This window comes from Nothobranchius furzeri, chromosome 14, assembly GCF_043380555.1.
Source record: "Nothobranchius furzeri strain GRZ-AD chromosome 14, NfurGRZ-RIMD1, whole genome shotgun sequence".
In the NCBI taxonomy this organism is placed as follows: domain Eukaryota; kingdom Metazoa; phylum Chordata; class Actinopteri; order Cyprinodontiformes; family Nothobranchiidae; genus Nothobranchius; species Nothobranchius furzeri.
In genome coordinates, this window is record NC_091754.1 from 61,474,485 (window position 1) to 61,501,833 (window position 27,349).

Sequence of the window (27,349 nt, forward strand, 5' to 3'; positions counted from 1 at the left end):
CTGGCCATTTTGGGAATGGGAAGACGGTGCGGCGGTTGAGACAGCGGTTCTATTGGCCAGGCTGTCGTCAGGACGTGGAGATCCATGTTCACTGCTGTGACGACTGCACAGCGCAGAAAGGTCCCAGCCAGCACTCCCATGCCCCATTGCAGCAATACCTAGTTGGGGCACCAATGGAGCGGATCGGAGTGGACATCCTGGGTCCGTTCCCTGTTACTGATGCCGGCAACCGGTACATCCTGGTCGCGATGGATTATTTCTCGAAAGTGGCCAGAGGCGTATGCGGTGCTGGATCAGAGTGCGGTGACGACTGCGCATACTCTGGTGAATGAGATGTTCACGCGGTTTGGTGTACTGGAGGAGCTCCACAGCAACCAAGAGAGGCATTTTGAGAGCCAAGTGCTGGGAGAAGTGTGTCGGAGGCTGGGGGTAAAAAAAAAAACGAGGACCACCCCCCTTCATCCTCAAAGCGATGGTCTGGTTGAGCGGTTCAACCGCACGTTGGCCACCCAGCTGGCCGTCCTGACCAGCCAGCATCAGAGGGACTGGGACCAACACCTGCCCCTTGTTTTGTGGGCGTATCGAACTGCAGTGCAGGAGTCAAGTCAGTGTACCCCTGCAGCCTTAATGTTCGGAAGGGAGATCCGAACTCCGGTGGATTTGGTGTTCGGGGCGCCCCCTGAGCCGGAAATTGCTGGGGGACCAGAGATGGATTACTTCCGGCGGCTCAAGGAGCGGTTTCACACGGTGCATCAGCTGGCGAGACAGACATTGGAGGGGGCCGGGGCCCGCCAGAAACGAGCGTACGATACCCGTGCGCACGGTCCTATGCTGGGGGCCGGAGATCGGGTCTGGGTGTACTGCCCCCGGCGGAAGCGGGGGCTGGCCCCCAAGCTCATGAGTCACTGGCAAGGCCCGACCGAGATCCTGGAACAGCTATCAGAGGTGGTTTTCCGAGTCCGGATGCCGGGGCGGGGAAGGCGGGTGGTGCTGCATAAGGATCGGCTGGCGCCATCCGCTTGCCCTGAACCCGCAGACTGGTGGGCAGCCTGGGGATTCCTTGCTTCCTACGCCCGGCTCAGCTGGGGGTGCCATGGATCCCCAGTCAAGGCCAAAGCGTACTCGACGCCGGCCCGGATATTTACAGGACTACAGAGTGGACGGTTAAGGTTGTGGGGACACTAAACCTCTTGGGGGGGCAGTGTAATGACCTGGCTGGGGTTGTAAGCCAGGTGCATTCTGGGTGTTGTGTTATATGTGTTTCCTAACATTCTGCTAGTTTCTATGTGTTGATTTGAGTGTTATGTTTATGTAAGCCACAGGGAAGGTGATGTGTGTTCTGTGGAGCAGGTTGAATTAGCATGGTTAACTGACACCTTGACTCTGTGTGGTAGGAGCGTGATAGAAGTTCGGTGTCTGTAGCGTTACAAAGGGGAAGAAGAAGCCTAATAAAGGTCTGGTGTGAATCACTACTGCCTCCTGCTGGTTGAGTTGGGGACTGCTGTTGAGACGCTCGGGGTCACTACAATTACCTTTTGTTGATTTGCCGGTGGTCCTGCCAGTTCTGTCAGAGAGCGACAACTTCCGCAATGGTACACGGATACATACACGCCCCCTTTGGCGCTGGAGAGCGTAACTGCGTCGCCACCATATTGGATGGGTCTCATCACTTTCAATGTTTCTCATTTAACCTGTAGTGTGTGGACATTTCCACATTGTGGGGACATTTTGCTGGTCCACACAATGCTAAGCACCCTAAAAATTGTTTTTAGAGGTTTGCTGTAAATTACCTTTTAGTTAAGATTTGTTTAGGTTACGAATAGAACCCCGTTGGCTATGGTTTGGGTTAGTGGAGTCACTAAAATGAATGGAAATGAATTAAGGTCCACACAAACATATAAGTATGTGTGTGTGGAGAGTCATTATGACATGATGTTTCCATATTCACATAATCAGTCTAGGCTGAGGTTAGAGTCTCTGAGCAACTTGGGAGATCACAGACAGATTCTCTTAAGGTCTTCTGGAGTTCTGTACTTCTCTGGTTAAAACAAATAAGCAAATCATGTTTATTATATATTAGTGTTTATAGTACACACCTGTGGTTCTAAGTTGGCATCAGTAGACCCCTGGTGCTGCGAAAACTCCGGAGCACCCACATATGATCCTACTGCATTTTATTATAATATATTAATAATTGAGAAATGACATCAAGACATTGTATGTGGGGATAAGTAGTGCACACTTCATTCATTCATTCATTCACCCACCAGATTCCAACCAGAAGACCAGAAGAACACCAGAAGAAGGCAAGCACAGGATGTCCAAGTGCCCATAAAGCTTCTCTCTGGAGTTACAAAGAAGGTCATGAGAGTTTGGTTGTCTTGTTCTCGTGTTACAAGCGTGAGGATAAAAACGTTATAAGTTCTCAGTCCAGTCAAAGCAAGAGGTGCGTGCCCATGTTCTCTGCACAAAGCCAAGATCATTCCTTGTGCAAACTGGACTCCACTGCGCTCTCCCTCATATCTGATCCTGTTTGTTGTGTTTACGGACAAAATCAAGGAGATGCGAGTGTTTGATTAGGAAACATCAAGATCTCATCTCTGCTTTTCTTGCGGATGAAGTGGTTTTGTTGACATTTTCAGGCCAGGACCTGCTCTGGGGTGATTCATAGATGAGAAGCAGCTGGGATCAGATTCAGAACCTTTAAAGTCAAGGCCCTGGCTGTTGACTGGGAAGGGTGGATTCTTCTCCAGCTCCCCTGCCCTAAGTGGAGAAATTTAGACAGCCTGGGGTGTTGTTAACAAAGATGGCAGATCGACAGGGAGATCAGGTCAGGTCAGTTTCAGTCAGTCTGGTGGAGGTGACTGGGTAAGAGATGGTTTGGGCTTTACTGCTGTTGCCCCCATAACGTGGACCCAGATAAGTGATGGAAAACAACGATGAGCTGTTACACCTATTCATGTTCATTTATTTTTAGTAATTAAACACAAACACTGCATTTTTAAGTTCTTTATTTGTAACATTGAAAATAAAACAATTGCAAAGCTAAAATCTCACACAATCACTTCCTGTAGTTTTAAATAGTGCTGATAAGAGGGAAATGACAAAGTTGTGACATTCACCAGCGACTCTGGAGACAATCGGCTGTCTCACCACTTCAGGGATCGTGAAAATGAACCTGAGGGGAAAAAAAAGTTTACAAGATGAAGAAAATTCATGTAAAATTTTAGTTTGTAGAAGGACAGAAACAGGACAGAGAAACTGAGGTATGAAGTACCTTTGATGTCAGCCAGTCTCCTTCGGTTTCGAGGCAAAGTAACGTCCAGTCTGGCGACAGTCTCAGGCGCTCTCAGTGCCTCCTCCAGCTTCCTCTGCTCATCACTGTCCTGCAGGTCGACAAACACCCGGTTCACCACATTTGAACTTCCTGGTGATTGTGAGTAAACATGAATTATTTACGGGCATCTGAAAGGCCAACCTGTGATGGAGTTTGCTGACATCTCCTGCCGCATACAGGCGTGTTGGGTCCTGGACTTTCGGTTCCAGCTTTCTGCCGCTCTCTCTGCAGGATGATGGCCTGCCGTGTGGACCTGTACTCTAACGAGAAGTTGCTGATGGTTCTACAGAAATCCTCTGCTTTGGTATCTCTCACCATGACCCGGGAGTAACCCAGGAAGAAGAGGAAAGAGTGGAACCTCCAGAAACCAGTCGAACAGAAAGAAGTTATAAGTTTTTAATAGAAAAACATAATTGTTGCTATGTTAAAAAATCTGCAAGGCACCTGTTGATGACCCGGCGATGGACAGCTCTCAGGACCTTCAGTCTCTCCTCACACTCTTTCAGAATCTTGGGCAACCGGTGACGTAGGGAACACTCAGCAGCCAGAGACCCGTCATCATGTTTCCCTTTCCTATTTTCTCCTTTTCCTCCTTTCCTCTTTTCCTCTGCTCTCTCCAGCACCTTCAGCTGCTCCCATGATGCCTTGCACATGACCTCTAGCTGTGTAAAGTTAGTCTGGACCAGAGTGTAGTCACACTGTAGGGATAAAGGAGCCATTTTAGCGTTACATTTGATCTTATTGCAATTTACAATAAAGATCTTTGTGATCTGGTCCTATGTTGTGCTGAAGATATTTGATTTGAATGAGTAATGGAAGTGCTGTATTCCACTCGTGCAACAGCTAGATCTATCACATTTCCAATGAGCTAAACGTCCTCCAAATGAAACCAAGTCCTCTTTAAAGAGAATGTGTAGTTTTTACAATTAGTTTCTGGAAATATCCATCAAAATGTTGTTGAAACTGAATGAAAGTATGCCCAGTTGTTGAAAATATTGGCGGCCTTATAACATACAACCATAAAAATCAGGTCTAAAATACATGGAAGCGGGTCTAAGTCACTGGTTGACGCCATATTAGATGCCATGTTTCCTTCTATGGGAGCCCGTGAGGACAAAATGCATTTACTGTTTACGGTTACAAATCTGTCGTTATTCTTAAATGTTGTTCTTTTACACGTTTACCTCTTCACTTGTTACCAGAGATAAAAAGGAGTCTGTGTGCTTGTTAGTTGCTAAAGTTTGCACTCCCCAGGGCTTTTTGACCCTTCTTGTGGCTCTTGGAGAGTACAGACGCTTTTTCCTCCTCTCCTCCCTATCTTATCCCAAGGCTCTTTGTCTCTGGGTGTACGGCTGCTTCTGCATTTTTTTCTGGAAACTGGAAACTGAAATTATTAAAATGGACCTGGTCAGTTGGTCACTTAACGCGATTGACAACATTTTTTCCACAATGAGAACGGGAGAAGGGGCTCCCGGTTGCCCCTCTGGGACAGATCCAGTTGGGCATATCATGGACTCCTGGAAACAGTGGAACCTGATTTGCCTCTCTCAACTGTCTGTAAAGGATTCTGAAGATGTCTGGATATTCGTGGTGTTGGTGTCAGGTTTCCTGCTCATTGGCCTAGGATGCTTCCTGGCTTACCGGAAAATTAACGAGCTTTCGAGGAATATTGGCGCTCTCCCAGAGCTCAGGGATGGATTACACCGCGCTGTGAATGCACAGACTCATATAATTGTCGAGATGAGTCGTAAGCTTGGAACTTTGGCTGAGATTCATTCATTGGCACAAAAGATGGATGCCATCAAGGAGCGAGTGGATGAATCAGCACGGATTGGGATAGACTAATTTACGCCATTATTGGGATTTGGAGAGTTTGAGGACCAACGGAACTCTAAGACAGAGAGGAAATTATCTCTGTCTGGCCCCAAAACAATTTCTAATCTGAATCTGGTGCCCTTGAGCCTGTGAAGCTGCAATGAATACTCCCCCCTCAGAAGAAATGTGGAATGCTGCCGTCGCTATGGCCACCAAAATGGGGGACAACAAGTATGCCCACCCCTAGCGAAGGGTACCGAATTCGGTACTTTTTAAGGTACCGACCGAATTCCATAGTACCGACTGAGCACCGATTCACGTCATTTGAAACGGTGCCTCGTTTCGGTACCCGTCCTTCATAACGAGAACTTGCCTAGACAGCTGCGCATGCGCAAGAGCGTTATGTCGTCGGTCGCTGCGAGCCAGTTGTAAACAGAGCAGCATGGTAGAAAGAACGCACGCTAAAGCTTGGGTCCACTTCACTAAATGTGATGGGTAACTGGGTGATGATGAAACCAGCGACAACGATCTAAGTGAGACATCCTCATCTTAATTTGCTCCGGTAGGTAAATAAAATGTTTAAGATAACGTTAGCTTGATATGTTAGCTTCCGTTCCGCTAATGGTGCGTTCGCTTTCTCCTCGGAACTCTGAATTTCCGACTAGAAGAACATGAACGCGCTCTAAAGTTTGGCTTCACTTTTACTAAATGCGACGGGTGATTGGGTGAAGATGAAACCAGCGACAACGATCTAAGTGTGAGGCATCATCGTTTTAATCTGCTCCAGCAGCTAAATAAACTGTTTAAGATAACGTTAGCTTGATATGTTAGCTTCCATTGCCGCCATTGTTATCAGCTAATGGTGCGTTCGCTTTCTCCTCGAAAATTCTAACTTCCCAGTAGGAAAAATCAAATGAAAAAGGACGGCAAAAGGAATGAAGATACACAGTAAATTTAGTTCACAGTAAAGATGTTTGCTTCAGTTTAATTATCAGCTTATAAAACTACAAGGACGATGTTAAAATACAAACAGTTGTATGTTATTTATCGTGATATTTATCAAATATGGTTATATATTGAGAAAAATATATATTTAATCATAAAAGAGAATGAAAATATTAAACACTCAAAAGTATCTAAAATTGGTACCGTTAAGTACCGGTATCGATTCCTAGGTACCGGGAATTTGTACCGTATCGATTCAAATGTCAAAGGTACCATCCCTACCCACCCCTGCTCGTAACCTCTCAGTGGGAGCAACTCCAGAGTGATAAAGTATTCAACCCCTCTCAAGGAAACTGGTTCTGGAGCCAGAGCCATGCGTCAAGGTGAGTCCAGCTATAGTCGGAACCTCTCAGACTCGCACACCAACTCGAGAAGTGACATTCCACATGCCGAGAGCCAGCTTCTGTAGCTGAGTATTAGAGCTCCAAGGTCCAAACCCATCACAAATTGCACCCAACCTCTTTGGCCCCTCCCACGAGTCGTGAGCCCGGGTCCGGGGTGAAAGTCCCACCCCAGGCACTCGCGAACTTGCCCCAACTAGGCCTGGCTCCAGAGGGGGACCCCAGTGACCTGCGTCCGGGTAAGGGAACACCATTTCCATTGGTATATTTCCTCATCAGGGCTCTGTGGGATTCCGTTTTCTAGGTCCAAACGCCTTTTGTTGCGACTTCAAATGATGTTTATCTTTTTGGGGCTCTGGTAGTTTGTCCTACAGCTGAAGTTGTAGCAGCTGGCCGTTTCTCCTTCTCTGATGTTATAGAACTGAGAACCTCTCACAGCAGTGGCGTTCTGTAGGTAAATACACGAGTGTGGAATAAATGGAGGACCCAGGGAAGGGCTGAAGTTTGACGATTTGGCGAGACCGACAGCCGAATGGTCCAATGGTTGCTTTCGGCCCGAAACATGCTATTGGTGGAGGTTTTTAGACAAATTCAAAACAACAGATGTTGTAAAAATATATTTATAGCTATATAATGTTTTAAAGAGGCATGGAAAAAATGGTTTAAGCTAATTTGTTTTCCAAATTTGCTATAGCAGCTTTAAGGTACGCTCATAACAGTTGGAGACATACAGGTGCAACTACACACCTTTCCAGCTTTAGTGACAGCGGTGATGTCAGAGTGGAGGTCAGAGGATTGTGGGTAAAGCTCCAGTAGCAGCACGCAGACGTGGTGCAGCAGAGGTTGGCGGGTGTGTGTGTCCCTCACCTGGGACAGCTTCCCCAGGTAACTCAGCTCAAAACCACGAGCCTTAAGATGTTAAAACATTTAGTTAATGTTTCGTGAACAAAAAGTGAAACAACATTTTGTAATGACTCACCTTACAGCCGTTGAGAAAGTTACCTATCGCTAGCACCGTCGCTAGAATGAACCTAAAGGTCTGGCTGGACGCCAGTTGTTCCATAGCCAGCTTCAGGTGGAAAAGAGGCTCCGCTATTTCCTTTGTAATGAAAAAGACACATTTGGAGGCATTCGTGGTGAATACCAGGGAACTGATGGGTCATCAATCCATGAGTTGTACCAATCTTTGGTTTCTTTATTTGTGCTTCAACCTACCCTTTCTAAGGAGTCATAGTCCAGAGCAAAGGCCCACAGCTGGAGCCTGGTGCTCAGGTGAGGGATGTCCGCCAGCGTCAGTAGACACAGCTCAGCCTGAGCCAGAGGAGCGAGGGGGTTCTGGGCCTTGGCCTCCTTAATCAGAGAAATCTCCTCCTCAGTTGGGATCAGGGCTTGAAGACGCTGCTTGAAAACACACATTAGTCGTGCTTTGGTCTCCATCTTGTGACATTTCCATCATGATATGCTGGATATAAACATCCTGTTGACTTATGCTGCACCTGAATGTCCTCTCTGTCCAGGACACTGCTGTCCATGCTGTAGATGGCTGGGGGGAGGAGGCGGGGAGGAGGGAGTTTGCTCAGAGAGATGGTTATGATGTTACTCCTCTTCATTCCCAAGACTGAGACATTTAGCTGCTTCTGTGGATGGGTGATGCGTGGTAAACGGTTTATGAAGCAGTTCAGTTACGGTTGTATGAGATAAACAACAAAAAACATACTAATTACAAAACAGATGTTTGATTTGTTTTACAGAGGTTGATTTTTAGCTAACGCTGCGGGTCGACACTGGGGATCAATGCCCTGTAGATAAATGAATGCCTTGTGAACACTCTCTGTGGGGAAAAAAGGTGTCGCGCTCCTGTTTCAGGAAGCAGAAGTGAGCTGGAGCAGAGAGCAGAGCACAGCGCTATTTCAACTCTTATTTCCTGATTTTCAAACATCTCGCCTCTGATTGGACAACAGCAACACACCACTACGTTTGCTCTGCAACATTGACATTTTATCTCTACGAATAACTCAAGCCTGAAGGAGATCTGTTGTGTGGTGGAGTTGCTAATAGCTGTTAGCTTTTACTGGCCGAGATGTGCTCTGCTCTCTCCTGGGTGCTAAACCAACACAGCCTGTCACGAGCCAAGATGGGCGACTAGCTTTTCTTACCCGAGCATTTCCCCATTTATTTTCTATTCGTGGCTAATGCAGAAAAACGTGGTTGAAGGTCTTTTGCATGTTTAGCCTGCATGTGAAACCCGGAGTGAACGATCAGTTTGTCAGAAACCTTCGTTTTTTAAAAGGCTGAAAAACATTCAATACTGGTTTTAGAGCACCATCATCTCTCATCCGTCTCACCTGCTGACCTGAAGTCAGGCTAAAACTGGTGCTACTGGTCTTGGATTCAAACAAAAACTCCAGTCGGTTTGTGTCCAAACGCACCGGTTCAAGTCCCTCCCAAATAGTCTGCGTCCCAAAGCGTGTCATCCTGGGAAGTGGGGCCAGATTCTGCAGTTCCCTCCAGTGGAGCTTCAAGGTGCGACTTTTGATGATTGCACCTTTAGAGGAGGCAGGTAGAGGTGATGCTAGGGGAGGGGGGAGAGGAGGAGGAGGAGGTGGGGGTACCAGGGATTCCTGCGGACCCGTTGATGATTCACTTGCTGCAGCGCTGCCTTCGTCGTCTCTACTCTCCTCCTCATCCCACAGGTCTGAGAAATCCAAGGAGTTCAGGCAGAGTCTGGCAGCCGGGTTCAGGAATGAATCCCATGAATGTTCAAAATCCCAAGTTAGATCCTTGGAGTGATCAGAGTCCTTCACCAACTTCCTAAAGTTTTTCATGACTTAAAAAGGTTGTTTCTTGAGTTGACTTCAGAAATCTTCATGCTTCTGTAAAAAGCCGTGCAGCCAGCCTCCACCTCTCACACACACACAACTCCATCTGGATATGGGTGGATGCTCTGCCTCACTTGTCCACCGCACCAGCACATAGCTCACACGCCCCACTTCACCACTTCTGGTCGTCCTCGCCTCACCACAACCTGTAATTGTGTCCTTTTGTCTCTCAGAACTCAAATGGCAAGTCTTCTTGTCCCAAACGCTCGCTGCCGGCCCCACAGCTCTAACCTCAGTGGAAAACAAAAGAATTCTTGCGAGTTCTGATGGCCCGTGTTTAAGTTTCTCTCTGATGAGAAAATCTGAGGAACGCCTTTTCGGCAGCTCTTCCAGCAAACCCAAACGGCTCTTACCCTTCGCCTTCCTTTGCCCCTCTAGAAGCGACACTGAGAGCTTCAGTTAGGGAGCAAATGAGGGGGATGCACCGGTGCATCAGTTTGGGTTTATTTGAGCTGCACCCTTCCCTTCATTTCCTTATCCAGCCTGGATCTCCCGTTTGGACTGGTATGGTGGTGTATACACAAGCCCCCCACATCTGATCTGTAGATGTGATATTTTCTTCCTCTGCAGCTGAACGACTTCATGAATGCACACGTCTTTGTTTCACGTCAGTTTCATTATGATATTTGATTCTGCTCTTTTAAAAAGAAGACGAAGTCACAAAAGACCAAAAGATATTCCATTTTAATGCTTGCATGATGCAAAAAATGATATAAAAAACATAAAAGAGCTGTTTCTCGATGCCTTTGACACGTGTAGTAACTAAATGTAGGAACCTGGTTTGAAAAATGAAGCAAAACAAACCCCAAACCACTCAGAAGGTAGAAGAAAGACTCAAGATTAAAGTCAAAATGTTGCACTAAATAAAAGGTTAAAACACTATACCCAACCCAGAGTGCTGCTTCTAGAGCAGGGGTGTCAAATATGCGGCCCGCGGGCCGGATCCGGCCCGCAAGCGGGTTAAATCCGGCCCGCGAGATGGTTGTGTAAACTTTATTTTCATACTTTACAATGTAGAGTGAAAATAAACGTATCTTTGTGAGCAAGTTTCCTCTGTAATGAGTATAAATAAAACAAAGCTGCGCTCAAGGCTCACACAAGAACTTGAATCCCATCCTGAAGTTGGCTGCCACTCAGGATGTGACTTCTGATACTGATGTGCTGGTGAAGCTAAAAGATGTAAAGTAAAATGAGTCAAATATACTTTAAGTGCTGCATGAAACTGATCTAGCCATGTGATCTGTAAGCCCTTTGAATCACTAAGGAATGTTATTTTTATTTGTTTATGTTTATGTGCTTAGCAGACGCTTTTACCCAAAGTGACTTACAAATTTTTTTGTTGATTTATTTTTTTTTTTTCAAATTTGCAAGTACACTTCAGGTGTTGTACTTGTACTACACTGTCCTCAGGCTCCAGCCTTGTTTTATATTGATTGTATTAAAACAAAGAAAACAATCTGAAGTTTTTTTTTATTTACGGGTCTGGCCCACTTGGGACTAGATTTCCCTCAATGTGGCCCCTGAGCTAAAATGAGTTTGACACCCCTGTTCTAGAGTCTTAAAAAGAACCGAGAGCACGTCACTCCTGTTCTTAAAACTCGCAACCAGCAAACTGTTGATTTCAAAGCGCTTCTACTAATTTATAAATCACTCACTGACACGGGGCCTGAAAACATGTTGGATCTCCTGCAGGTTTCTACGCCCAGCAGGGCTCGGAGGTCCTTCGGAAGCAGTCAGCTGCTAGAACCGGGTCAGAACCAAACAGGCTGAAGCTGCTTTTAGCTACTAGGCTGCTCACAGATGGAATCAGCTAGCTAGCTAGCTTGCTTGCTTGCTTCCTTGCTTCCTTCCTTCCTTCCTTCCTTCCTTCCTTCCTGTCTTTTTTCTGATTCGGAAATTAATTTGTGTATTTTAATGACATGTCACGTTGACTTTAAAGAGCAAGTCACCCTCAAATCAACTTATTTTTTCTGATAAACTATATAAATGTGTGTCTAATCGTGCTGCAGATGCGTGTAGTCAAGAGTTTTGCATTTTAGTTAAAATTGTAATGTTCTGCCTAAAACTGTTAGTGTTGTGCCGTTGTCAGGTAAAAACTCTGCACTGTATTTGAATTTAAATCTGCCACTGCTATTGGCTAAGAGGTATGCTATGATGTAAACTGGTACACTATGATGTCACAATGCTGTCGTGAGCCTGTGTGTGTGTATTCGTTAGCGGCTCCGCCCCCTCGGTCTGCCAGGCAACAGCATTTGTTGCATTTTTCAAACATGAAGTGGGAGTGGAGTTAGAATCTGGTAGGGGGTGACTTGCTCTTTAAATGTCTAGATGAAGGTCAGCCTGTGAAAAAGACCAGAAAAGATGATGTATTGAGACAAAAAAGGAAGAACTCTGAAACATTATTTACAGAGTATAGCAAAAAACATCAAAATGTTGAGAAAAAAATTCTAAATGCTGGAATAAAGGCTGACAAAAATATAATTAGTGTTTAGGAAAAAACTCAGCAAACATAAAAACAAGAATAACATTTTAAAATCATAATCTTGCGCAGGTGTGGGACACTGCTGATAAAAATACAACCGAGCTGCACCTTGCCTAAAGAAAGCCGCTTTTGCTGCTCAGTGCTGACGGTCTATAAACCACAATGTTCTCAGGGGTTATTCGCACGGTCTGCATGCAGCCCTAATGAGGATTCCCCCCCTCGACCGTTAAGTTTCTCCTAATTACACTTTATCTTGCTGAGTGGCCCCGCTGTCTACGGGCGGCAGCAGCACCCGCGGGACCTTTGCACCAAAACCAGCGCCAGAGTTGAACATTTATTTATCAACAGAAGGTTTTAACGTCCGCTGCAAAACTCAAAGCCTCTTTTGAAAACAGCTTGTCTTGGGAAAGTTAATCAGACTTTTACTGTTCCTCAGTTTGCACCCAGCAACACGCACAAATAAAGCGTCTGTGTTCAAGGGTTAGGGTTGGAGCTCCTGTGGGTCCCACCATGACGTAGTCGGACTCGCACAGCGGCGTGATACGGATCAGGGAGTTACCGACACGTGCTGTTTGAGGCTCTTAGACGCCAGAGACATGGCACTGGATGTTTGATTCTTTTAAAAGAACATTTTACTTATTTGGACCCTTTTATTGAAATATAATTGAAGCGATTTAATGTTTGTGAGATGGCTGTAGGACCAAGCAATTCATTTTCATTATCCTGATATAAACAAGGTAAAAATAACAACTTTAAGTTTAAATTTCCTTAAAGTCAATCCAGTGGATTGCATCTCAAATATGCACTTACCGTTACGTGCATCATTTTTTCTGGAAGCAACCAAACGTCTCATTTTCCTCAAAGACAATACCTCACCAGAGTACCACACCACCTCACAACAACAACAATGCAGTCTGGGCTGCAGTGGTGTTCAGAGTACAGGCTCAGGTCTCTGGACCTGATGATTGGAGGGCTCACTAAACTCTTCCATGATGGGATCCAAAACCAAGCTGTTGATCAAAGGAATGTGTGCTAGACCAGCGGATCCTAAAGTTGGGACTGAAGCCCCGTTATGGGTGATGAAACAGGAAGTGCTGGGTCTTGAGACCTTCTATATTAATCTAATGGAATGAAAAAGTTGCTCCTGGGCTTTTAAGAGTACAAGACAACGATGAAGTCATGGTAAAAGTAGATTGTTGAGATTGTCCTGGAGCATGAACATTCTTCTCACATGTCGGTGATCCGTGACTCACGTGGTATTTGGAAGACTTGGATCTTACAGAGCTGTAGCGACCTTTACCGTGTTTGTGCCGGAGAATGTGATGGTGTGCATGTGTTTTGTGTGATGGGGACCATTCCGTATCACAGTAATTCCTGATGTCCATGCTCATTTAAAGTGACAGTGTGTGCTTCCCCTGGCGATAGGGGGCAGTAGATACCTAAATCATTGCAAGCAAGCATTACTTTTGTGTTCAAATAAGACCTTACCAACGGATGACCATTAGGGTCAAAAATCCTTGAGAGTGCAACCTACAGCAAAATAACAAGAGCACCAGACTCCATTTCAACACTCGCAACGACTGAAGAGGTAAATGTGTAAAAGAACGTTTAATACTACTGAAAGTTTTGTAACCATTTGTTACAAATAAGTAAATGCATTATGTCCTCACAGGCTTCCGTAGAAGAAAACATGGCATCCAACATGGCATTGCCCAGAGACTTAGACCCGCTCCATGTATTTTAGACCCGATTTTTATGGTTATATGTTATGAAACCGTCAATATATTTGGACAACTGGGCATCATTAAATTAATTTACAACAACATTTCAATGGATGTTTCCACAGATTAATGGTAAAAACTACACATTGTCCCTTTAAATGTGTATCTATTGTAGAAGAGTTGTGTGAATACGAAAGTTACAACCAGTCTAGAAGCTCAGTAAGCAGGTACCACCACTAATGCCTCCACCAGTGTTGTGCTGAACTCTGACTGTTTTCTGACTAATTATTAAAGCAAACTAAATAACAAACAAGACCAAGAGTTATGAATATATCAATTCATACTAAATAATGCCAATTTTAAGGAGTCCTACACACCATAAATACAAACTCACCATAAGTTGGTTGAACCAACAACAGAAAGGTGTAACAGGACTTGAGTTTTTCTGTTTAGTAGAAGTTAGAAATAATAATTACTTAAAAATTAGGATCATTATTATTTTGGTCAATGCTCAGATCATCATGCACACACATTCATGGAGTAATTGAAAGAGATTTTTTTAAAAGGTGCACATTCTTGTTTTCAACAAAAAAAAAACATCAATGTAATTGGATCCTTTTACTTACTTTTTATTACTTGTAATCTGTCATTTGATTTGATTGAAGGCCACTTATTCTGTCTATAAGGGGATCTATATGTATTATTTAGGTCAAGGAGGGCCGCAATTGACAATATGATAAAAACTATACGAAGAAGATGTGTTGTACTGCATGAGGCAAATGGTGGTCACACCAGATACTGACCGGTTCTGAGTTCCCAGACCCCCAATAAAGCAAAAAAACTGCATATTCCAGGGTGGCCTTTTATTGTGGGCAGTATAAGGTACACCTGCGCACTACTCATGATGTCAGATCAGCATCTTGATGTGGCACACCTGTGAGGTGGGATGGATCATCTCAGCAAAGCAGAAGTGCTCACTATCACACATTGTGAACAATGTTTGAGAGAAATTGTGATATTGTGTATCTGGAATGAATTTTAGATCTTTAGGTCCATCGCATGAAAAATGGGAGCAAAAACAAAGGTGTTGCGTTTATATTTTTGTTCAGTGTAGTTTCCCTCATCATTTTCAGCTTTTATTTTGAAAACACTGACCGGAAATCGCCTTTTTCCGCATGCCTGCGTTGTTTCGGCTACCGTCCTTTCCACACACTGGTGCAGTCGGATGCGCTGGTGAGCGGCGTCATTCCTCAGACTGACGTCACGCAGAGGATTTGCTACAATGTCAGACACACGCGAGCAGCGCGAGCTCATGGCTTCCCCGCGCCACAATGAGACTCGTCACCGCATCCTCCTGCTCATCCTCTAAACGCAGAACCCCGCTCACCTTTCACGGGTTCATTCCACCTCCAGAGGATGCTCTAAAGGTAAGACGCGTTACCGGGATCTTTTTTAAAACCGTAGCTTTGCTGAAGATTTTCGTTGTTTTTTTAAACAGATGTTAACGTGACGGTGTAGACGTGAATCTCTGACGCGGTTTTACAACAATTACAGCGTCTCTTCTTTGCGTGAAAAGTTTTGGGGCTTCCTAACACTGATTATCGTTACGTAATGGGAGTGCGGACACTCTGCTGAACAGATGTTACAGAGGTGCTGTGATGACAAATCTCTGAATCATGACTCCGTTTGCTTATAAGACAGCATTACTTCCACACCTGGTTTTTTTGTGTGTCATTTTTGCTCATTCTCACTGATTCACTGTAAGAAAAGCATGAAAATAAACAAAATGACAAACAGTTTAGAATATGAATTAGATACATGAGCCTGTTAATAGAAATACCCGTTTTGGTGTCTGTGTAGGTCAATGTGAGCGCTTGATCCCAGTCAGAGGTCATGCTGCGGAGGGAGTCCGACCCCCATGGTCTGTTTACCTCCGGAGAGACGGATGACAACGACTGCGAGGTGAGCATCTTCCCTACAGTAAAAGCTTTTTGACATTAAAGCGCACACTGATGATCAAGGATGTAATTTTCACTTTAGAAGTGGGGGGGGGGGGGGGGGGGGGGACACGGGGGAGGGGGGGTATCTTTACAGTATGTTCTAATGGGAAACAGGCTTCAACACAAACGGTTGCTTTCCGCTTGGTCCTAGAGCTCAACCAGTGTCCATTTAATATAGCGTAATATTGTTTTTGGATGGTAAAAAGTGCAGGGGTCAAAACTTGACTTTGAAAAAAGTGGGGGGGACATGTCCCCCCTGTCCCCCCCCCCAAAATTACGTCCATGCTGATGATGACTGACAAGAAGCCACAATGAATCAAACAGAACCTGAACAGATCTGGGAAGCAGACCTCCTATGAAATATATTCTAACAAACAGCAGATGTGATCATGGGCGTAATTTTCACTTTAGAAGTGGGGGGGTGGGGGGGGGGGGTCTTTACTGTATGCTCTAATGGGAAACAGGCTTCAACATAAACAGTTGCTTAAAAGCCCCTTCAGACTTCCTGAACAAGCATTCCCCATCACGCGCTCTGCGCTCCTCTGACCAAGGCCTGCTCGCTGTCCCTCGTTCGAGGTGTCGTACCCGCGGGGACCGGGCTTTCTCAGTCCTAGCACCGTCTCTCTGGAACCAGTTGCCACCCTCAGTTAGGCTGTCCCCATCTCTGCCAGTCTTTAAGAGTCGCCTAATAACACACCTCCTCCGCTTGGCGTTTCCTGAACATGTTTGATTCGGCCCTCTTTTACGTTGAATTTCTTTCACAGTTTTCATTGGTTCACTCAATCCCTTGTTTTACCCATCTGTCCTGTACTAGAATGTTTCACCTTTTATTTTTGTAATTTGAATTGCTTTTATTTTTGATTTATTCACTATATTTGTACTTCTACTGTACCGTGTTCAGCGCCTTGGGCTTCCTGACAGGGTTGCGGAAGGCTCTTTATAAATAAAGCTTTGATTGATTGCTTTCCGTTTGGTCCTAGAGCTCAACCAGTGTCAGTTTAATATAGCGTAATATTGTTTTTGGATGGTAAAAAGTGCAGGGGTCAAAACTTGACTTTGGAAAAAGTGGGGGGGACATGACCCCCTTGTCCCCCCAAAAAATTACGTCCATGGATGTGATGTTAAGTGCTGTGCCAGATTTTTAAGCCACCATGACTCCCATGTCTAGAGCAGCAGTCTAATCAGCCTCCACTTATAAGCACTTGAACACACAAGTAGGTGGAGGAAGGTTACATCACCCTGCCATTAGAGAGGGAAACTTTTGGAAACAATCTCTAAGAGCGCCTTTCATTTTTCTCTGTTAATATGCTACTAGAAGACAGTAAAAGGGATAAGAAGCACCGTTCACCCTCCCTGTCTTTGTCTCCGTGTCAGATGTGTGTGTGTGTGAAGGTAGATGTAGTGTGTCTATGCCAGGCCGGTCCCTGCGTACTTTAATCAGGAGAGAACTCGCCTACGCCGGTGAGGGCTTCCCACTCGTGTCCAAGGCCGTCGCACAGTTCTCAGGGTTCCTGTAGCTGCTGATTTACCTCTGAAGGAGCCGTGTGCAGCAGCTGTCTGTCAGGTTGTGCGTTTGTCACAAGTTTCCAAGATCAGTCACTCTCTGCTCTATTCTTGCCTTCTGTTGTCAGGACGCTCTGCTGTGCGAGCAGTGTGGAAAGAACAGAGTCATGTTAACCAGGTACTCTGAGGGATATGGCACCGAGGTAATGTGTGTTCAGTTACATAATTCATCCTATCATGTTGTATAGTGATGCTTATGGGCTGGATTCTAAAGGTCTGACACCGTCTTAGTCTCAAGCTGGCATCCAGGATTTAAGACTCTCTCTATCACCTGTTTGCTCTTTATATACATATATTGGCTTTGGTGTCCGAAATGAAGAACTAGACTATATCAGTATATCGGTTAGCAGATAAAAACGGTCATTTCTAAATGGGACTCCTCGTTCAGGAAACTAAATACTACACTCACCAACATTTTTTCTCTGGTTTGGTTTTGGTTTACATTAAAGTGACAGCGTGTGTTTTTCCTGGAGACAGGGGGCAGTAGAAACCTAAATCATTGCAAGCAAGTATTTTTTTTTGTTGATGTTTTTGTGTTGGAGTAAGACCTTACCAGTGGATGCCCATTAGGGTCAAAAACCCCGGGGAGTGCAAATGTCAGCAAAATGATGAACACATCACCTTTCATCAATGGCAACCAGTGAAGAGGTAAATGTGTAAAACAAAGTTTATGAATGGTGAAAGATTTGTAACACATCAGTAAATGCATTTTGTCCTCATGGGCTTCCGTAGAAGGAAACATGGCATCACCCAGAAACATTGGGTGTTTCTCAAAGTCAAGGTGCCTGGCCTGGCCTGGCCTGGCCTGGCTCTCTCTCTCTCTCTCTCTCTCTCTCTCTCTCTCTCTCTCTCTCTCTCTCTCTCTCTCTCTCTCTCTCTCTCTCTCTCTCTCTCTCTCTCTCTCTCTCTCTCTCTCTCTCTCTCTCTCTCTCTCTCTCTCTCTCTCTCTCTCTCTCTCTCTCTCTCTCTCTCTCTCTCTCTCTCTCTCTCTCTCTCTCTCTCTCTCTCTCTCTCTCTCATAAAGGCAGTACGATACTTGGTAAATGTGGAGGACACAAGCAGCAGTAAGATCAGGCAAAACGAGTAAGACAAAATTGCCACAATCAGTTTAAAGTGTATCTTGGCTTGGACAATCCTCTACCGTGCACCATCTTGCCACAGGGGCTCTGTACTAGGACCTCTTCTCTTTGCCATATACACCACCTCACTGGGTGAGATCATTGGATCACATGGCTTCTCCTACCACTGCTATGCAGACGACACCCAGCTCTATCTGTCATTTCCACCGGACGACCACACTGTCTCTGCACGAATATCAAACTGTCTCTCTGACATATCACAATGGATGAAATCCCACCATCTCCAACTCAACCTCTCTAAAACTGAACTACTTGTCATCCCAGCAAAACCATCCATACAGCACAATATCTCAATCCAAAATGACTTCCTGTCTCTGGCTCCTTCAAAGGCAGTTCGAAATCTGGGTGTTGTGATTGATGAACACCTGACCTTTAAAGATCATGTTGCCTCTGTTGCTCGTTCATGCCGCTTTGCGCTGTATAACATACGTAAGATCAGACCATACCTAACACAACATGCCACCCAGCTCCTGGTGCAATCTACTGTCATCTCCCGCCTCGATTACTGCAATGCCCTTCTAACTGGTCTTCCAGGCTGTACTGTGAGACCTCTTCAAATGGTCCAGAACGCAGCGGCGCGTCTGGTCTTCAATCAGCCAAAAAGAGCACACGTCACCCCTCTGTTCATTGAGCTCCACTGGCTACCGCTAGCAGCACGCATCAAATTCAAATTGCTAACACTAGCATACAAAGTCCGAGATGGTACGGCTCCCATCTACCTGAATCCTCTTGCAAAGGCTTACGTCTCGGCCCGGCCACTTCGGTCATCACAGGATTGTCGGCTAGCAGTGCCTACACCACGCTCAGGACAATCCAGACTCTTCTCATGCATCGTTCCACAAATGTGGAATGACCTACCAAGCACTACCAGAACAGCGGCTTCCTGTTCAATTTTCAAGAAACTCCTGAAGACCCTGCTCTTCAGAGAGCATCTTCTAAACTAGCACCCTCCCTGCACCCGTCCCCCCTCTCTACTGTCCACTCCTTGTTCCCTCCTCTCCATGACTGATGTCAAGTTGTTGTTGTTGTTGTTGTTAGCCTCAAGGGCAACATGCCGATTATCACTTGTAAGTCGCTTTGGACAAAAGCATCTGCTAAATACATAAACATTAAAGCATAATGTCATTTGTGACTCTCACCAACGCTGTCTCACTATACAATGCCCAATAGAAAGATTTCCAACATATCTTTCCATATATACAGGTGCTGGCCAGTAAATTAGAATATCATCAAAAGGTTGAAAATATTTCAGTAATTCCATTCAAAACGTGAAACTTGTACATTATATTCATGCAATGCACACAGACCAATGTATTTCCAATGTTCATTACATTTAAATTTGATATTCATAAGTGACAACTAATGAAAACTCCAAATTTGGTATCTCAAAAAATTAGAATATTCTGAAAAGGCTGAATATAGAAGACACCTGCTGCCACTCTAATCAGCTGATTTACTCAAAACACCTGCAAAGGCCTTTAAAAGGTCCCTCAGTCTTGTTTTGAAGGCACCACAATCATGGGGAAGACTTCTGACTTAACAGCTGTCCAAAAGACAATCATTGACACCTTGCACAAGGAGGGCAAGACACAAAAGGTGATTGCTAAAGAAGCTGGCTGTTCGCAGAGCTCTGTGTCCAAGCACATTAACAGACAGGCGAAGGGACGGAAAAAATGTGGTAGAAAAAAGTGTACAAGCTCTAGGGATAACCGCACCCTGCAGAGAATTGTGACGACAAACCCATTCAAAAATGTGGGGGAGATCCACAAAGAGTGGACTGCAGCTGGAGTCAGCGCTTCAAGAACCACCACGAGGAGACTCATGAAAGACATGGGATTCAGGTGTCGCATTCCGTGTGTCAAGCCACTCTTGAACATGAAACAGCGCAAGAAGCGTCTCGCCTGGGCCAAGGACAAAAAGGACTGGACTGATGCTGAGTGGTCCAAAGTTATGTTTTCTGATGAAAGCAAGTTCTGCATTTCCTTTGGAAATCAAGGACCCAGAGTCTGGAGGAAGAGCGGAGAAGCACAGAATCCACGTTGCATGAGGTCCAGTGTAAAGTTTCCACCGTCAGTGATGGTGTGGGGTGCCATGTCATCTGCCGGTGTTGGCCCACTCTGTTTCCTGAGGTCCAGGGTCAATGCAGCCGTCTACCAGGAAGTTTTAGAGCACTTCATGCTTCCTGCTGCTGACCAACTTTATGGGGATGCAGACTTCACCTTTCAACAGGACTTGGCACCTGCACACAGTGCCAAAACCACCAGCACCTGGTTCAAGGACCATGGTATCCCTGTCCTTGATTGGCCAGCAAACTCGCCTGACCTTAACCCCATAGAAAATCTATGGGGTATTGTGAAGCGGAGGATGCAATACGCTAGACCCAACAATGCAGAGGAGCTGAAGACGACTATCAGAGCAACCTGGGCTCTCATAACACCTGAGCAGTGCCACAGACTGATCGAGTCCATGCCACGCCGCATTACTGCAGTTATTGAGGCAAAAGGAGCCCCGACTAAGTATTGAGTGCTATACATGCACATTCTTTTCATGTTCATTCTTTTCAGTTGGCCAACATTAGAGAAACAAACATTTTTTCATTGGCCTTTAGAATATTCTAATTTTCTGAGATACCAGATTTGATGTTTTCATTGGTTGTCACCTATAAATATCAAATTTAAATGTAATGAACATTGGAAATACATTGGTCTGTGTGCATTGCATGAATATAATGTACAAGTTTCACGTTTTGAATGGAATTACTGAAATATTTTCAACCTTTTGATGATATTCTAATTTACTGGCCAGCACCTGTATATATATATATATATATATATATATGTTTATGTTTATTTATTTGGCAGACGCTTTTATCCAAAGCGACTTACAATTTATAACCTATAGGGCGTGTTGTGATCTGTGGGGGAAACCGGAGTACCCGGAGGAAACCCACGCACGCATGGGGAGAACACGCAACTCCACGCAGAAAGGCCGCAGCCGGGTTTCGAACCTGCGACCTCCGTGCTGCGAGGCAACAGTGCTAACCACTGCGCCACCATGCAACCGGTTCTCAGTCATCCAGGTCATGGTAATCCACGGGGTTCAAATGAAGGCAGCTGGACTTCTTTGGTCTCTTGAAGATGTTTTGCTTCTCATCTGAGGAGCTTTGTTAATTCTAACTGGAATATGGGAGAGTCAAGCTTATAAACTATAGCCGACTATTATTATTTAACGAGCCAAAACTACTGTGGGTACCTGCCTCTCCGTCCCCTGATGAGTCGTTTGCCTCTATTGTGAGGGAGTCGTGTCGATTAGATGCAGGAAAGCTTGGAATCAGGTCTAACGATGGCTGGAAGTGAGGCATCTAATCCAGCTTTTTCAGAAGATGAATCACTGCCTTCTTGAAATCATCAGACAGAAGATAATCTCAGATTATTGATCTGCACTATGTCTGCTCCCTTTCCAGGAACAATGGACGCAAAGAAACTCAAAATCCCCCCACAGGACAAGTTATTGGTAAAATTTGCAGGACTCAAATGTGAGGCGTAGTTTTGGACCACCAGACCTCCCACCCCCCCCCACACACACACCTCCAGTGTGTCACCGAACATTTGTTATTCTTCTGATGACCGTGCAGTGACGGGTCATCACTGGCGGCAGCACTCAGACAATCCTTTCACCAGATAATCTAAACAATCAAACACGGTTCACTGGAGAAACCAGCTTTCCTCCCATCCTCAGCGGTCCTCGCGTCTTCAGCAGAAGATCATTCTGCTTCTTTGCTGCCCGTCGACTCCAGACCATCCTATGAAACCATTGCTGGTGCTGAGCTGAAGAATGTCTATAATAATGAACAGATTTCCTCAACCCACCAAAATCCTGCAGCCTAGCAAATGTCTGCAAAATCAATGAGCTGAACGTCTTTTTTTGGTCATTTCAATAGTTTATTTCCTAAAACCTCTACTTGTTAAAACCGAGTGAGACAAATGATAAACGCCAGGATCCCGTCGTTCCGGATCGCTTCATGAATAATGTCCATTCATCAGCTCCAGTAAGCTGAAGGAATCAATAAGCACTCCGGTGTGAGCAGGGCTCTATTTACATAAGCTCCGAGCTCATCGGTCATGCTATGGATGAGGCGTCAGCTGATTCATGCATACTAACAACAGTGACGTAATCCAGAGTCACACATGAACACACCCAGACTAATGCCACAACAGCTGCGTTGTTAGTAGCTGATCAATAAAAACTAAATCATTATGTATCCTAATTAGAATTTAATGTGCTTTTATGTTTCCCTACGCCGTAGGAGGAGTACGTGTTATCTGACCCTCAGGGAGGCAGTGATGCAGATGCTGATATAGAGGACACAGATTGCAGGTTTGATACACACACACACACACACACACACACACACACACACACACACACACACACACACACACACACACACACACACACACACACACACACACACACACACACTGTTCTGACCTGTATTGGCTCAGACTCCAGGACGCTAGCACTCTCCAGCGAATCAGCTCGCGGAGACGAAAGCGACCTCGGGTGGCTCGTCAAGACACCACGGAGAGCGAAGACGACGGTGGGCGGAGTCAGCGATCGCATCGCTGGAACATTCGTCTGAGTCCAGACCGAGCACAAAGCAGGACCATCCTGGAGGTGAGACGACTGAACCAAAACACTCCTGAAGGTGTTTAGATTTAGCTTGAGGTGTTTGTGTTAAATTACCTTCAAGTGACGTATAAATTCACACGACTGCTGCGGTTTCTGCCGTTCAGGAGAGCGTATCACAGGTCAGACCCCTGGTCATCAGCGGGCCAATCGTCGAGAAGCAGAAGAGTCCGGCCGAACCGCCACGAGGAGCTAAGCCGACGTCTCTGTGGGCATCTCTCTCTCCTCCTGTCGCCTTCCTGCTGTCTCTGCTCGTCTCCATCTTCCTCGTCGTTGTCATCCTCTGCTTCCTGCTTCCACGGACCAGAACATGACACACACACGCACACACACACACCATTGTTTTCCAGTTTCATCAGGAACAGAAAATATTAGAAATGATCAAATCGAATTGTTTTAAAACAACAAACGCTCTATTTGTGATGACGTTTTAAATCCAGGGAAGTCTAATTTTAAAGTTAAAGTCCCATCAGTTGTCACACACACACACAGGTGTGTGTGCGACATTTGTTCTCCGCATTTGACCCATCCCCTGGGGGAGCGGTGAGCTGCAGACACAGCCGCGCTCGGGAACCATCTGGTGGTTTAACCCCCCAATCCAACCCCTTAATGCTGAGTGTCAAGCAGGGAGGCATTGGGTCCCATTTTTTCAAAGTCTTTGGTCTGACCCGACCAGGAATCGAACCCTGATCTCCCAGTCTCAGGGCGGACACTCTACCACTAGGCCACTGAGCTGGTTTTAGAGACGGGTTGAACACGTGCGGGTTTAGGATCCTAAATCAATGATTTTATTTTACATTCTTGTCTGGATTAGGGACGTCCCAATCATGATGTTTAGTCACCGATCCGTCATTTTAAAACGAGGAAACGCTCTTTTTGTTTTTACTCCAGCCCGCGATTTGAGCCAGTCACTACATTCCTTTTACTTACATCATCACACGTGAGTCCCTGTAGAGGATCACGGTGCAGGGAGACAGTTCATCCACACAGATCACAGGAAAACCAGGTAAAACGTCATTTATGGACTCTACTGGTCTCTAAACACCTTAAAAGAGTCAACGACGTTTATAAATGTTTTGATTTGATAGAGTCAGTAATTCAGGGATTAGGACCCCAATCAGATACTTGGACATCTCTAATCTAGAAAGCACAAACTACCTTTAGGTGTCTTCCCTGCTTGATTGCAAAATAGACCTCTGAGCGGGACGACGCTGCTGCTCTATGCAAACCCTCCTCTCCTACTGCGTGACGAGTGCAGTCACAGAGCCTCGCTCTCCCTCACTCTCCCCAGGCAGCGACACGTGGCGGCAAAACTGTGTGACATGTAATTCATAAAAGCAATAGCTGAGGTGCCATGTGGTTTCTAACCCACAGAACGTCAGTAAGTTTGGGATTACGTCATGGATTATTGTACAAAAACATCCGTTCGTCTCTCTCTTCCCGCCTGGCAGCACGTGTGTTTGTTTCGAGTCAAATGAACTGACCTCAAAGTAAAATACAGTGGTGTGAAAAACTGTTTGCCCCCTTCCTGATTTCTTATTCTTTTGCATGTTTGTCACACAAAATGTTTCTGATCATCAAACACATTTAATTTTACTTGATTTTTTGCTTTTACGCTCCTCTTTTACTTGATTTTATGCTGGTTTTACGGTTGTTATATTTTATTCTGATGGTTTTATGTTTTTAATGTGTTGTGTTCAGCACCTTGGGCGTCTGCATTGGTCGCAGAAGGGGCTTTATAAATAAATGAAATGAAAATGAAATGATGGTTTTTATCATTTAGGGAGAGAACAAAATCCAAACCTACATTGCCCTGTGTGATAAAGTAATTGCCCCCTGAACCTAATAACTGGTTGGGCGTCCCTTAGCAGCAATAACTGCAATCAGGCGTTTGCGATAACTTGCTACGAGTCTTTTACGGCGCTCTGGAGGAAGTTTGGCCCACTCATCTTTGCAGAATTGTTGTAACTCAGCTTTATTTGAGGGTTTTCTAGCATGATCCGCCTTTTTAAGGTCATGCCATAACATCTCAATAGAATTCAGGTCAGGACATTGACTGGGCCACTCCAAAGTCTTCATTCTGTTGTTCTTCAGCCATTCAGAGGTGGATCTGCTGGTGTGTTTTGGGTCGTTGTCCTGCTGCAGCACCCAAGATGGCTTCAGCTTTAGTTGACCAACAGATGGCCGGACGTTCTCCTTCAGGATGTTTTGGTAGACAATTGAATTCATGGTTCCATTGATCATAGCAAGCCTTCCAGTTCCTGAAGCAGCAAAACAACCCCAGACCATCACACTACCACCACCATATTTTACTGTTGGTATGATGTTTTTAATGTGTTGTGTTCAGCACCTTGGGCGTCTGCATTGGTCGCAGAAGGGGCTTTATAAATAAATGAAATGAAAATGAAATGATGGTTTTTATTATTTAGGGAGAGAACAAAATTTATTATTTTAGTTATTAATTATTAGTATTACTTCTGCGCCAGATGGAACGGGACATTTGCCTTCCAAAAAGTTCATCAGTCTACAAGGTATTTTCCCAAAAGTCTTGGCAATCGTTGAGATGTTTCTTAGCAACATTGAGACGAGCCCTGATGTTCTTTTTGCTTAACAGTGGTTTGAGTCTTGGAAATGACTCAAACCCTGTCTTGGAAATCTGCCATGGAGGCCATTTTTGCCCAGTCTCTCTTGGGGCGACGGTGGCACAGGAGTTATGTGCTCGCCCCGTAATCGGAAGGTTGCAGGTTCGAGCCCCGCTCAGTCTGTCACTGTCGTTGTGTCCTTGGGCAAGACACTTAACCCACATTGCCTGCTGGTGGTGGTCGGAGGGACCGGTGGCGCCAGTGCTCGGCAGCCTCGCCTCTGTCAGTCGCCCCAGGGCAGCTGTGGCTACATTGTAGCTCATCCTCACAAGTGTGTGAATGGGTGAATGACTGATTGTGTTGTAAAGCGCCTTGATGGGTTCCATGACTCTAGAAGGCGCTATATCAAATACAGGCCGTTTACCATTTACCATTTATGGTGGAGTCATGAACTCTGACCTTAATTGAGGCAAGTGAGGCCTGCAGTTCTTTAGAAGTTGTCCTGGGGTCTTTTGTGACCTCTCGGATGAGTTGTCTCTGCGCTCTTGGGGTAGTTTTGGTCGGCCGCCCACTCCTGGGAAGGTTCACCACTGTCCCATGTTGTTGCCGTTTGTGGATAATGTCTCCAACTGTGGCTCGCTGGAGTCCCAAAGCTTTAGAAACGGCTTTATAACCTTTACCCGACTGATAGATCTCAATTACTTTTGTTCTCGTTTGTTCTTGAGTTGCTTTGGATCTTGGCATGATGTCTAGCTTCTGAGGTGCTTTTGGTCTACTTCTCTGTGTCAGGCAGCTCATATTTAAGTGATTTCTTGACTGAAACAGGTGTGGCAGTAATCAGGCTTGGGGGGGGGCTACAGAAACTGAACTCAGGTGTGAAACACCACAGTTGGGTTATTTTTTAACAAGGGGGGCAATTACTTTTTCACACAGGGCAATGTAGGTTTGGATTTAGGTCTCTCCCTAAATAATAAAAACCATCATTTTAAAACTGCATTTTGTGTTTACTTGTGTTGTCTTTGACTAACGGTTAAACGTGTTTGATGATCAGAAACATTTTGTGTGACAAACGTGCAAAAGAGTGAGAAATCAGGTAGGGGGCACATAGTTTTTCACACCCCTGTAAGAGTTTTAGTAGAAAAACTGTAGCTATGTAAAAGCTATTAAACATTTCACACATCCACACGACTGAAACGAGTGGAAATTTGATCTGATTTATCTCTATTCATGAAATAAAAATACTGTTAGTTAGAAAACTAAGCTCGACAATCAGCTAAAATAACTGGTAAAAGCCATTTAGGCGTCTTTGTACTGTACGTTTTGTTGTAATGCTGTTTATTTATAGATATTTTTAATGTTTTTGAACGATTGTTCCTTCTGCATCCTTAAAAAAATAGCATTTAACATGAAGCGTTGTGCTAGAGCGTGTATAATCCCTGTTTCCTCCCAGCTGTGTGTGTTGTAGTTTGTGTTTCATAGGGCAATAAAAGTAGATTGTATTTTAACTACAAAACAGTTGTTTGTATCTCTGTTAAAGTCAGGTTGTTTAGGGGGAAGGGGGGCGGGGCTTATTATTCATGAACGCTAAACTAATTGGATTATGGCTCTAGCTGTTGATCTTATCCCGTTTTACTGTAAGACCAGTAGCTCCCGGTCAGTTTCCATGTTTTGTCCTCCGTTCTTAATTACATACAACGTGTTCTTTGATTAATAAATAAGACGATGCGTGTTCCAGAACCGGGGCCGTATGGAGACTGGGAGGGCGGTGTGTGCTCTTGTGGAAAGGGCCTAGGGGT

General features: G+C 45.1%; 2 protein-coding genes across 3 annotated transcripts; one reads left to right on the forward strand and one right to left on the reverse strand.

The window, feature by feature from the left end:
* Positions 1-2,955: 2,955 nt before the first annotated feature.
* si:ch211-63p21.2 (FH1/FH2 domain-containing protein 1) lies at positions 2,956-10,120 on the reverse strand. The gene is made up of 9 exons (XM_070544284.1): positions 8,844-10,120; positions 7,995-8,135; positions 7,714-7,896; positions 7,478-7,597; positions 7,246-7,407; positions 3,782-4,035; positions 3,479-3,695; positions 3,278-3,386; positions 2,956-3,178 (listed from the first exon to the last, which is right to left on the reverse strand). The coding sequence occupies exons 1-9, from the start codon at positions 9,321-9,323 to the stop codon at positions 3,150-3,152; spliced, it is 1,695 nt and encodes a 564-aa protein (XP_070400385.1). The 5' UTR covers positions 9,324-10,120; the 3' UTR covers positions 2,956-3,149.
* Positions 10,121-14,765: 4,645 nt separating this feature from the next.
* LOC139062682 (uncharacterized) lies at positions 14,766-27,044 on the forward strand. Of its 2 annotated transcripts, XM_070544285.1 has the most exons (6): positions 14,766-15,007; positions 15,441-15,542; positions 17,212-17,286; positions 22,589-22,659; positions 22,788-22,959; positions 23,079-27,044. In XM_070544285.1, exons 2-6 carry the CDS (start codon positions 15,474-15,476, stop codon positions 23,283-23,285), a joined length of 594 nt encoding a protein of 197 aa, XP_070400386.1. In that variant the 5' UTR covers positions 14,766-15,007; positions 15,441-15,473; the 3' UTR covers positions 23,286-27,044. The 2 variants fall into 2 exon arrangements, with proteins under 2 accessions (XP_070400386.1, XP_070400387.1); XM_070544286.1 differs by lacking the exon at positions 17,212-17,286 and having other exon boundaries at positions 14,769-15,007; positions 23,079-27,043.
* The last annotated feature ends 305 nt before the right edge of the window (positions 27,045-27,349 follow it).